This window comes from Eumetopias jubatus, unplaced genomic scaffold, assembly GCF_037043125.1.
Source record: "Eumetopias jubatus isolate StellerSeaLion01/CBP00866 unplaced genomic scaffold, mEumJub1_p1.0 scaffold_14, whole genome shotgun sequence".
Taxonomy (NCBI): domain Eukaryota; kingdom Metazoa; phylum Chordata; class Mammalia; order Carnivora; family Otariidae; genus Eumetopias; species Eumetopias jubatus.
Window position 1 is genome coordinate 59206560 of NW_028274820.1, and position 12624 is coordinate 59219183.

The window sequence follows — 12624 nt, forward strand, 5'->3', positions numbered from 1 at the left end:
GAGGTGGTCCCTGCAGCAAAGCCTGTAATAATCCGCGCCTCCCCCCGCCCCCGAGCTCCCGCCAGAATAATCTTTGTAACCTCCCCCTTGCGATTTCCCTCCCCTAATTCTCCCCCCCAGCGCTGAGGACTGACTCGGCCCCTTCCGGAAACACCCGAAGCGATTTCTAGTCGACACGTTACACTTCACGTTCCACCAACCTAACCCTGGCCAACGTCTTTGGGAGTCGACTCCTTGGGTTCAAGAGAGGTCTTTGGAGAGGGTGGTCTCAGAGGGGCACTCCTTCTTAGCTCCCAATTCTCCCCATGCAAGTTTCTCTTCACTCCCTCACCCCTAGCGTTTGGAGGCACCCACTTCTAGGGGCGAGGAAGTGGGCGGAGCCGGGTTTTGGCGCCAGACGCGGCTGCTGCGAAGCAGAAACGCCTCCGCCTAGAAGATCAGTTACTGTCCTCGCCTCAACTTCCCTCTCCCTCCCCTCCGGGGACCACCAGGCGCCACGCCGCGAACGGTAAGTGCAGCGTCGACGCAGCCTTCCACCTGCCCCGGGCTCGGGTTCCGGCGGGCGCGGCAATCGGCCCCTCCCCCCGCCGGGCGCGCGCGCCCGCCCGCCCCGCCCCTCGCGGCCGCCCGGCGTGGGCGGTGCCACCCCCCCCACCCCCCTCGAGCGGCTGCCCGGCGCGCAGCTCCCCAGCCCCCTCCTCCTCGGATGTGGCTGGAGCTTGAGGCGCGCAGGGCCGGAGACGCCGCAGACCCGGGACCCGGAGCAGCTCGGAGGCGGTGAAGTCGGTGTCTTTCTTTCTCTCTCTGTCTACTCGGTGGTGGTGCTTAAAATACCACCTGCGCCCCAGGGATCCCCCCACCCAGTTCCCTGCTTCCCGCCCTTCCCCGCCCGACCCCGAGTGGGGAGCTGGCGGGAAGCAGCGGAGAGTCGAGCGGAGACCCCGCGGCTGGCCTGGCGCTGGGCCGGCGCCTGGAGTTAGTTGTGGGGGAGGGGGAGAACGAGACTGTCCTCGAGAGGGTAGAGAGCCGTGGCGACAGCCGCCTTATTTCTAGACAAAGCGCATTTCCTTTTCCCCTCCCCCATCCGCGATCAAGATGAGGGGCCCTCCTCCCCCTCACGGCCTCGGTCGGCGACTTGGGCCTCCAGTGAGGGCGGTGCGTTCTCCCGCATCAGCGCGGTCCGCTGTTCCGAGGCTGCGGCGGGCGCTCCGTTACGTGGCTACCGCCGGGTGGGGGACAACGCGGGCCCTGTGGTGCAGTGCCCTTGAGCCCCGGGGCCGCGGCCTTTGTTTCTCCCGGCGGATGGGCTGACCACGAGGCCCGCGCTCCTGGGTGGGGGGCGGGGGCCGGGTGTTTAGGCCTCGCTAAGCAGGGTGGGGCTTAACGGGGAGCGGATAGAAGAGGTGGTTTGTTTTTTTAAAAGTGGTACGAAATGGGACTGAAACATCTTAATACGGTTTTTTCCTTTTTCAGTTTTTAAACTAGTGATTAGAAAGGGGGAGGGTTTCCAAGAAACCAAGTTGGGGTTAGGCGCCTCTTTGGACTGTTAAAAGGTCTAGAGGGGAAATTCACGGTAATTTACCGTTGTGATTGGGTGATCACGTCGAATTCGAACCAAATTACCTGGCCATTTTCTTAAAAATGCTGGGTATGACATAAACGGGACTTATATATTGAAAAAAAAAATTTACTATTTTTTCTTTTGTAAAACTGCCTCAGGTACCAGCCTACCCAGTAAGGTTTTCTAGACCCACTTGGTTAGAGCACTGATGTTCTCAGCAAACATAGGTAACTAATAACGCAGAATCTCAAATCTGCATCTCTGGATTTGAGTACCAGTTTTACAATATACGATACGTAGTGGGGGTTGGAATCCAAACAGAACTTGTGTTAGCTACCTTTTTGTGTCGTGCAAACTACTTTTTAACTGTCATGCATTTTTCTAGTAATAGCTCTTCAAGTCTGCAATAAAAAATGGCCTCCAATAAAACTACATTGGTAAGTTAATGAAAACCTAAAATATGTAAGGATCTAACTCAAATTTTTTTCCCCAAAATTACAAGTTTGCATCTCTGTGGTTGAGATATTTACATCCACATGTATTTCCCAGTCCCCTCTCCTCCCCCCCTTCCCCTGCAGTGTTGTAATGGGGAGAATTAGAGGCAAAAACGAAATCATTACATTGCGGTACTTACTGACTTAGCTGAGTAGTGTTTTAATCCATTTAGAGAAACCTAATCTTGGGAGGATAACACAATGAATTTTACGGAGTATTTTTATCTTGAAATAAAAATAAACTTGCAACATGGAAGAATTTTTACAAGCATAAACAGACAGTGCTGTAAAGCCCTTGCTCATTGGCATAACAGTCCCTAAGCCACCCTGTAACGAATTCTAGAGAATCCAGGTATTTTCAGTATTGTTAAGTTTAAAGAACCTGGATTGGGACAAAGGTCATTCAGTTACTTTGCTCATGTTGTCCTATTTCGAACTTGATTATTGTAAAATACGTAAAGGCCTTAAATTCAAGTCATTGCCATTTTTTTTAATACCAAATAAAATCATATATATGTCCAGGAAGGACAGAAGAGTAGATCTGCATCTTGCGAGCAATTACATTTTTCCTCTACACTTTCTTAAACCCCAAGTTTGCATTCTTAAACTTCATTAAAAGTTCTTTGAATGTGTAAAGACATACATATCTTCAGCCATATCAAGTTACAGATTTTTTGAAAACACTGAAATAGTCACATAAAAATCGTGAAATTCAAAGTTAATGGTTCTCACAGTAATTCTAACACATTTCATCAATAATTGCAATCATATTAAAGGTCAGTGTTAATATCTGAATAAAGCAAAACATTTGGTTTTTGGTTTGTATATTCTCCCCTTGGGTTTCACACTAAAAAGGCAGGTTTGGTTTTTAATTTTTGCCATCAAGAGGTTGCATGTTTCACTCAAATACTCTGGGAAATGGTGAAATAAATATAAATTCTGTGGCACAAATGATTCCCATCAAAACCATCAATGGAAAAAACACAAAGCATCTTCTGTGGCCCCTCAGGACTGAATTGTCCTTCAAATTCCGTAAGTGGTAGACCAAAGTGTAGATAACTGAATTGACTGTATGGTTACCTGTGACCTTCAGGTATTGGAAAGAAAAGGAACTAGCTGTCCCTGGGACTTTGAAGATGAATAGAGATACAGGAAGCAAACATAGATGCTTCTGTTGCTTTGGCACACAGTTTTGAGAGTCTTCGGTGTCCATAACTAACTGATACTTAAAATATCTTACTCTTTGTTAAAGGATCATAAATTGACAACTTTGAAAGTTTTTCTTAATCTTTTAATTTTAAGAGATGAGGTTTGTTAGTTTAGGTGGGAAAGTGGGTGAGTTTTCTTTTGAAAAGAAAAAGGTGAACACTTGTAACCAGCTTGTGAGTGCCATAGTAAATACTTCATTTTTTGTGCTAAGGTTTTTTTTTCATCTTATTGTTTATTCTTTTCACTTTGTTTATTTTTGTTATCCTCTTTATTCTGTTAATCTCTTACTTTCATGAACATAGCTGATTTGTTTATCATTCAGCATCAGTATCGAATAGGCTTTTATTTACAACAGTTTTTCTTTTCTCTTGCTACCATTCCTTGTACTGTACAGAAGCAAAAAGCTCTCCGACTGATTGCAATACCCAAGTGTCTTGACTAATGAAAATTATAAGAAGAAAAAAAATTGTAAGGCCTGATTTGGAGATAGTATCCAACAAAAGCAGATATTTGCTGGGTTATTTTAAATTCCAGAGGATTTTTATTTTTTCTATGTGTGTACACCTCTAAATAATTACATAATTTTAATTTTAACATCCTTTTGCAAGCTTGAGGCACTGCTGTTTTTCCTCTTGTATGCTGTGTGGAGAGGTGACTTTAATGACTAGGCAATTAACATTTTTTTTTTTAATAGCTCCACTGAAATTATTTTAAAATTAACATAACATTTGAGATTTTCCCCGCTTCGTCTCTTCTAATTAACCATTTCAGTTTTTTGTTTTATCTGCTTTCAGTCCTCATAACATGAGTTATTGGAAAATAGTGGTTTTAGTTTGGTCTTTTGGCTTTTCTCATAGTATCAATACAAAAAAGAAAAAACTAACCTAAAAATTTGTTTAAGGTGGATTTCGTTGGCTACCATTTTAACACTTGAGAAACCAAGAAAGAAGGATTTTCGCATTAGAGAATTATTTTGGCCTCTTCAAGTGACAACATAACTCTGTTCTGTGTGATCTGTAATACTATATACAGAGATTATGGAACAATAATAGTGTCCTTTTTAACCTATTCATGGTCTTAGTTGACTCTACAATTGATCTCGGGATTCTGAACCATGTTTTCATTCTGCACTTATCTCTTTCTGTATAATTGAGACTTTTAACATTGGTGTTTATATTGAGAAAGGGGGTTGTTAGTGTTTGGGGGCTGTAGTTTTTAAATGGGACTATGGTTCACTTAATAAGGTCTCAGTATTTACTCTCTTTGTATCATCTTCTAATACTTTTTAGTTTGTTGCTGTATTGTATTTAAAATGAATGCAAACTCTAGTAAACTTGGTCTTGTAGACTAGGTAAGACATTAGATTTGGAAAAGATAAAAGAGTATTTTCCAGATAGTGTTTTTGATTGTATTATTTCACCGGAAGGGGGTGGGTAATAGGTTTGAGCTAAAATGGAATTAAGTATTCTTTTTGATTATTTGTTGACTTGTATCTTTTCAGAACGTGTCTGCCCTGGGATATAGAAGTAAAAATATAGGTGTCAGATGCAACAATAATGTAAATAATTTAGCCTTTAAAATGTATGCAAAAGTGAAAAAAGAAAAGTTTCTTAAATCTCTCTTTTGTTTTATTTTAGCAAAAAATGGGAAAGAAACAAAATGGAAAGAGTAAAAAAGTAGAAGAGGCAGAGCCTGAAGAATTTGTGGTGGAAAAAGTACTGGACCGACGTGTAGTGAATGGGAAGGTGGAGTATTTCCTGAAGTGGAAGGGATTTACAGAGTAAGGAATCTGGTGCTTCTATTATATGTTTAACTGCACCTAAGTGACATTTAAAATTTGCCTTTAGTCTGGGGTTTTTAAAATCCTTTTCCCCATACATTTCTTTTCATTTAAAGACACCTTTATTCCAGGGTACTTTGAGATCTGTTTGAAAGGGTCCTGTCCTTATCCTACAGTTGTAACCAAGCACATTTGAAATTAGTTGACTTGGAGAGTCAAATTTATAGGAGTACAGTTTACTATGTAATGCATTTTAATGTGGTTAGATATTGTACTAATTAGAGTATCTAATTGACATTGTTTTCTTACATAGAGAGAACACTAAAAATATTGAAGCTATATAAGGTAGACTGGTGGGTGTTGAACAGAAGTGCTTATCATCGAGGACTTCTACAATGCACTAGGTTTACTGTATCCTAATCTCTTAAGAAGTGGCATGGGCATTTTTTAAGCTCCTTAGTTCTTTATGTTCCTTGTTACTAATTGTTCTCATAATTTTTATAATGTTAGCTGTATTGCAAATAACTCATGCAGAAATTCCAGTTTTATACTTAACATTTATCATGTGCTAAATCTGCCTTATACCACAAAAACAGCAAGGCTCTGTGGTCAGTGACTTACTGAAAATGGATAGGTAGAGAAAGACAACGGTTTTCTGAGCTTGGTGGAGATGGGGGAGTGTGCTAGTCAAATAATTAGGCTTCAGAATATCTGTTACCTACTACTTGCCCCACTATAGCAATTTGGGAATTACAAGTTAAGTGGAAGATTTAAGGTTATTTTATCCTTCTAGTATCCTTAGTTGAGCTTAAGTATATAGTATAAGTTCATAATTTGGCACTAGAAAAATTTCCTACAGATAGCAGAACAAAGCAAAATAAGTCTGAACTATTTTAAAGTTAGGTGTAACCAGTATGCCAAAGAATTGATCACCTTCATGTGATAGGTTTTTTGTTGTTTGTTTTGGAATCTCATGAGACATTAAATGCTGTTTGTCTCTGTCCAGCCAATCAAAATGTTAAGAGACTTAACACCTTTTCTCCCTCTTTCTCTCAAACTTAAGGCCATTAGTATGGCTGAGAACCTACCATGTGCAGTATGTATTAGGTAATACAGAAGTCTGTAATTAAAGTAACACTACAAAATGGAGGCTCTGCTTCAACTCTTTTGTTCTCCTCTATCCTCTATTCACGTTGGCCAGTTTTAGCATTTCAGCATATCAGAAGACCCAAGTTGTAAACAGTACTACCTTTCTTTTCCATCATCTCTAAAATTAATTTCATTCTATCTTGTTCTTTAAAGGCTTTTTGGATCAGGGTGCACAAAGTTAGCAAGCTTACAGGGCACCTGGCTGGCTCAGTTAGTAAAGCATGCAGTTCTTTGATCTTGGGGGTCATGAGTTCGTGCTCCGTGTTGGGCGTAGAGTCTTAAAAAAAAAGTTAGCGTATCACTAGTGTAGGATTATCTAACATTCACGTTTGGTAATTGATAACTCGTTTTCTTTCCAGTCCTTCTGAAAAACACATGAAAGTAGTCATTTTGGCATGGCATTTGGCATATCAGGGATTGCTAAACTTTTCCCTTAAAGAATCATGTAGTAAATAAATACTTTAGGCTTTGTGGGCTGTAGACCTCTCACAATTATTCAGCTTTGCAAATACAGTACAAAAGCAGCCGTAGACACTACGTTAAACAAGGGAGCATGGCTGTGTTCTAACAAATGGGCCCTGATTTCCTATAATTGTCATTTTGAAATTTCGCAATTAAAAATGTGAAAAACATTTTTAGTTGGCCCAACATACAAAAGCTGGGTTTGACCTTTGGGTTGCCATCCCCTGCTTTTTATCATTGCCCAATTTGAGCACCCAGCAGAAGTTGAAAATACGGCCTCACATATAGAATGCCTTAGAATTTTTGTGTTTTCAAACATGGTGTTGAAGGTCCCAACTAGAGACATAGTCTGACTGATCTGATAAAGTAATTTGGGGTGGGAATAGGGAATCCATTTTTAAAGCCTTTGCAGAGAAATTCTGAAGTGGGTTGTCTGTGTAACTTGGGAAAATAATTGGTTCCAATTATTCTGCTAGAGCAGGTATAGTTAACTTGTAGGTCATATAGCAGACTGCCCACTTACTAGAGGCTAAGAAAATAGACACAGGAAGTATAAGCTGATTTTATCAAAAGAAATGGGGATAGGGAGAAAAAGGTAAGCATCTGCAGTACAGCAGATCTTTTTTTAGATATATGTTAAATAAATGTAGATAATGGTCATGAATCATATTTAATTGATTTTTTTTTTTAACCGAACCCAGTGCTGACAATACTTGGGAACCTGAAGAAAATTTAGATTGTCCAGAGTTAATTGAAGCATTTCTTAATTCTCAAAAAGCTGGTAAAGAAAAAGATGGTACAAAAAGAAAATCTTTATCTGACAGTGAATCTGATGATAGCAAATCAAAGAAAAAAAGAGATGCTGTAAGTATAAAATACTGCCCAGCAGACTGACTTGGTAAAAGGTTGATGGCTTGATTTTTAAAATACATTTAAGATACTTTTAAGAATTTGAATATTTTATAATGCTTAATATTCAGGACAAAAAGGATAGGCATGATTTAGCCTGCATCATATAAATGTTCAGTAATAAGTGCTTATACCACTTACATCATGGTGCTAGTGTTATTTTGAGTAGATTCGTGGATTTGATCCCTGATAAAATCCATTTCCTGTGATCCAGGACTGGCAGTCTTGAATACAGTGAACACAAAGATTAGATCATTGCAATCCCTTACAATACAGTAAAAACAATCCACATAGCACATCCTGATTATAGACCGTTAGTGGCACTGACCACCAGAATGTACTTTCACATGTGATCTTTGTTTTGTCAGAATATTGCCAAGCAACATTTTGATTTTGAAGTATATAATCTTTGGTAATAGAGGTTTTTTTATATTTTTTGGTGTGAATTGAGACAGCTGGTTCATTAACTACATGGGTATTTTGACCCAGTCTTCGCTTCACTAATGTGTCCGCCGTGGCTTTCCGTGGCTTTGGGCAAAACATACAACTACTTGCTTATACCTTCAACTCCAAAACAGATTGTCCTATTTACCATGCCTGCTGGCAATTTGGGAAAAGGTCCTGATTCTGAATTAGCATTTAGGCTTGGGAACTAACATTGATAAGGTCTTTGGATTTAAAATTTGATCATCTGAATTAGATGCCAAGTAGTTTACAGATAACCTGTTAAATCTTCATGGCAGGTCTGCTAAGATTATAGGTATTATCCCCATTTTCCAGATGAGAAGCAGAGGTTGACTACAAATTTGGTTCTGGATGCTTTAGCAGCCAAAGCAAAAAGGTAACAGTGTTAAGAATCCATATGCATTAATTGAAAGTCAACCATATATTCAACAGAAGCACTGTTTAATAACAGTAGTTACCCTACACTGAGCTCTTAGAATGTGCCCAGCAGTGTTCTACATAACTTAATTTGCATTTCTTATACTACAAAGTGTCCATGAGACAGACAGTAGTAGTAGTCTTGTTTTATTGAACCTGAACTACAGAGGTTAACTTGCCCAAAGCCACACAGTTAGTAAAGGTTAGAGTCGTCATTCTAACTAACCCAGGTAATCTGACTCCAGAACCTGGGATATTGATATGAAAGTCCGGTAGGGAGAAGGGATTTCTTAATCTAAGCAGTTCTCAAACTCTTTTGGTCTCAGAACCTCTTTAATACTCTAGAATATTGAGAATCTCGGAGAACTTTTATTTATATGTGTTATGATCATCAATTCTAACTATATCAGAAATTAAAACAAAGTTTTAAAATATTTGTGTATTCAGTTAAGAATGACAAAACCTATTGCATGTTCATAACTTATGAAAAATAACTTTAAATGAGAATTGGCATTTTACAGTTTTGCAAATCTTTTCAGTGTCTAGCTTAAGACATTCTGCATTTGATTTGCTGTCTTAATGTTGTTTGGTAGAGGCATATGAAGATACTCTGAAGTCAAAGATAAATGAAAGGAGGGGACCTTGCAGATAAACAGATACCCACTAAAGGTCTCAGGGATCTCCAGGGATCCTCAGACCACACTTTTAGAACCATGGGTTTATGTTAAGTATTTTTTAAGGTTTCCTATGACACAGATCGATTACAATACTGATTAGTCTGAGTTTCAGAGTTTTTACTGTTTGGCTGTTTGTATTTTGTGTATGCTTTAAAAATTTGTGGGTAATTTAGACTAATTCCTAAAAGTGACTTGAAATACTAACTTTAAAGAATTTATAATTATTGATGAGTTAGCAGAAATAAAGGGATTAATTTGTGTGCCTACACAGTTCTGTCTTCGGATGTGTTAGGATAAAGAAAGGTATTTATTTTCTTGCCTTGAGATTCAGAATACTTTTATTAGATACCTGGATTTGTTTTTTCTTGGAAGGTTAATGGAAATTACAGTGTGTTTTAGTGCTAAATAAGAGTTCTTTCTCCTGTCATTTTTTTCATTTGAAAGCTATATTTCATGAAAACAAATTGGAAGTTAGTATTATTAGTTTGCAATATGGAAAGTCGGTGAAACATTTATGTAAAGAGTCATTTAACATCTTTTAATCAGGCTGATAAACCAAGAGGCTTTGCCAGAGGTCTTGATCCTGAACGAATAATTGGTGCCACGGACAGCAGTGGAGAATTAATGTTTCTCATGAAGTGGTGAGTGTGCAGATGATCGCTATGATATTCTAAAGTAAGAGTAGATTTTTTTTTTTTATTTGTGAAGCCTTATCTAGAAAAGGTTTTATAGTTTTCATCATTAGATAGTATCTGCTGAAAGGATGATTCTAGGATTTTTGTTGCTTGGGGGTTTTTGGTTTGGTTTGGTTTTTTTTGCTAATGGTGTTTTAAAGCAAAGATTAGCCTGTTTTGGAAAATGTAGTGTTACCAGAACACAGCCACAAGTATCTGCTTCTGAAGCACTTAAATACCTTTTGATTGAATTATGATTTAAGTGAAAGATTAGCAGTTAGCAAAAACAGTTGAGACTTTTGACTGAACTTTTTTTTCCTCACAACAGGAAAGATTCAGATGAGGCAGACTTGGTGCTGGCAAAAGAGGCAAATATGAAGTGTCCTCAGATTGTAATTGCTTTTTATGAAGAGAGACTAACTTGGCATTCTTGTCCAGAAGATGAAGCTCAATAATTGTTTGCATTGTTTTTTATATATATTTATATATATATATAAAATCCGGGTCTTTGTTTTTTGATTTATTAGTGTGAAGAAATAACATTCTAATGAAAATCAAGTTCGATATGTTTGTTTTGAAGTAGTATTGGGGGAGTTGTTGGGGTTTTTTTGCATCTATAGCACTGGTTACTTTGAACAAATAAAAGCTTTCTGTAGTTGCTTCCTTTATCAGAAAAAAAGTATTTGAGACCATGGTATATTATCCCCCTGCATTAGAGAACACCTTTTCTAAATGTTGGGGGAAATCTTCATAGTCGTTACTCAGTCAGAATTTGTGTTTAACTCCTATATGCCTAAGGACCATTCTGGATTTTTTATTTAGGGGGTTTTTGTGTGTATACTTAAAATACATACATAAATGGTTTTTGTTTTTTAACATTCACCAAAACAAAAACAGCATTTATAACCATGGATAAGCCCGTGTTTCCGGGATGCTATCATTTTCAGCAACTTAAGAAATAAATCACTTAAAGTTAAACTGAAGTTTTTCCTGAAGCCTTAACCTTTCAGATTTTTAAATTGGACAGTTTAAAAGCAGCCATATCAGAATCCGTATTCATATCTACAGTCATAAATGCAAGTTCATTTGCAAGATCCCTGAAAGGAAAATTTTATCACCACCAACAACCTCCCCACCCAAATGACAAAACTAGACAAGTCCTGGTGTGTTTTAATTAGGTAAGCAAAACTTAGTTAAATGGACATTTAAAGGTTCCTTCTAGTGAACCATTCCTTTTCAAGAAGTTGAAATCTCTGTGCTGTATTGACTAAAAGGTCATGATTCATGGAATGTCTAAGACTTTGTTCATGGAAACCTAATCATAATCAGATGGTTAGAGATGTTGGCAATTTAGCACCTGTTGGAATAAATGGGTGAACAGACTTGTATAATCCAAATTCTTAACCTGCATGTATTTTCTTTACCCCAACTCGTTCCTGACATGTAGGCTCAGTCTTCTCAGTATTTGAGTTACTGGTTCAGCAGAAACCAGGAAAAACAGTAACTTTGTAGTCAGAATGTTATCCAACTGTATATTGTTTACTTTATTGTAAATACTGGTAAACAGTGGTCAATAAATAGTTTTATATTCCTTTATGTGATTAGACTTTTTTTTATCTGATTGTCTTTCTAGTGGGAGTAGGAACACAACCTTAGAATCCTCTTCATGTTTGTAAATAACACTAAAGCATTAGAGTACATGTTTTTGATCTTTTGAGCTGAGGAGTTTCAAACTTACTAGAATATATATTTCCACAAAATTGAAAATTGGTTTCTTGGGATGCCTAAGAGGAATCTGCTTCATTAAAATGAAATTTTGATACTTAGAATCTAGTTTGTTGAAACTGCTGTCTGAAAAACAGTTATGATAGGACTGATTCTGTTGTAATAGACACGTTTCTACTAATTTTCAAAATCCATACAGAGAAAAGGAAATCATTTTGCAATATATATAAATATTTAATCATGTTGTATACCTGAAACTGATAGGTTATGTGTCAATTTGTACCTCAATTAAAAAAATTTTTTTAATTCCTATCTACACTAAGCTATTTATTACTTATCTCTTTATGTACCTAGCACTGCTCTCAACAATGGGTTCATAGGTGGTACGAAACTCCCTGTTGATACCAGAAGTTGATGGCCTCCATATTAAACTTTAGTAAGGGCATTTCTGGAAACAGTATTGTCCACATACTACTATTATTACCCCTTATTATTATGTTGTATGTTTCTTATTGGTGCTGTAAAAAATTGCATCAAGCTTAATGGCTTAAAACAACATAAATTTTATTATCAGCTCTGGAGGTCAGAACTCTAATTTGTCTCACTGACCTGAAAAGGTATCAGCAGGGCTGATTCCTTCTCGAGACTCTAATGGCAAAATCTGTTCCCTTGTCTTCTTTTCAGTAGCACAGCCAGCTGCTGTATTAATGGTTCCCCAACTTAACCAACTGCTGTAAGCCGGTTAGGTTGTCATTTTTTACTATTAATGTAGTGAATGTTCTTAACATATAATGTATAGTAACACTTAAGTACATACAGATTCCCATGTACCACTGAAGTCAAGCTTGCAGTGATTTACTCTCCCCAGTAGTCACCATTATCCTATATCCCCACTTGTACTATAAATTAATAATACTGATCTTAAAGGGGAGCCTGGGTGGCTCAGTTGTTAAGCGTCTCCCTTCGGCTCAGGTCATGATCCCAGGGTCCTGGGATCGAGCCCCACATCGGCCTCCCTGCTTCATGGGAAGCCTGCTTCTCCCTCTCCCACTCCCCCTGCTTGTGTTCCCTTTCTCGCTGTGTCTTGCTCTGTCAAATAAAA

At 38.4% G+C, this 12624-nt stretch overlaps 1 protein-coding gene across 3 annotated transcripts; it reads left to right on the plus strand.

The window, feature by feature from the left end:
• Positions 1–148: 148 nt before the first annotated feature.
• CBX3 (chromobox 3) lies at positions 149–11838 on the plus strand. Of its 3 annotated transcripts, XM_028119311.2 has the most exons (6): positions 669–782; positions 1947–1998; positions 4902–5044; positions 7357–7519; positions 9670–9764; positions 10126–11838. In XM_028119311.2, the coding sequence occupies exons 2-6, from the start codon at positions 1975–1977 to the stop codon at positions 10250–10252; spliced, it is 552 nt and encodes a 183-aa protein (XP_027975112.1). In that variant the 5' UTR covers positions 669–782; positions 1947–1974; the 3' UTR covers positions 10253–11838. The 3 variants fall into 3 exon arrangements, with proteins under 3 accessions (XP_027975114.1, XP_027975112.1, XP_087874423.1); XM_028119313.2 differs by lacking the exons at positions 669–782; positions 1947–1998 and adding an exon at positions 149–508; XM_088018297.1 differs by lacking the exon at positions 1947–1998.
• Positions 11839–12624: the final 786 nt, after the last annotated feature.

Coding starts and splice junctions, on each gene's coding strand:
- CBX3 (XM_028119311.2), top strand. CDS start 1,975: ATGGCCTCCAATAAAACTACATTG. Junction 7,520..9,669: donor CAAAGAAAAAAAGAGATGCT/GTAAGTATAAAA, acceptor TCTTTTAATCAG/GCTGATAAACCAAGAGGCTT. Junction 9,765..10,125: donor TTAATGTTTCTCATGAAGTG/GTGAGTGTGCAG, acceptor TCCTCACAACAG/GAAAGATTCAGATGAGGCAG.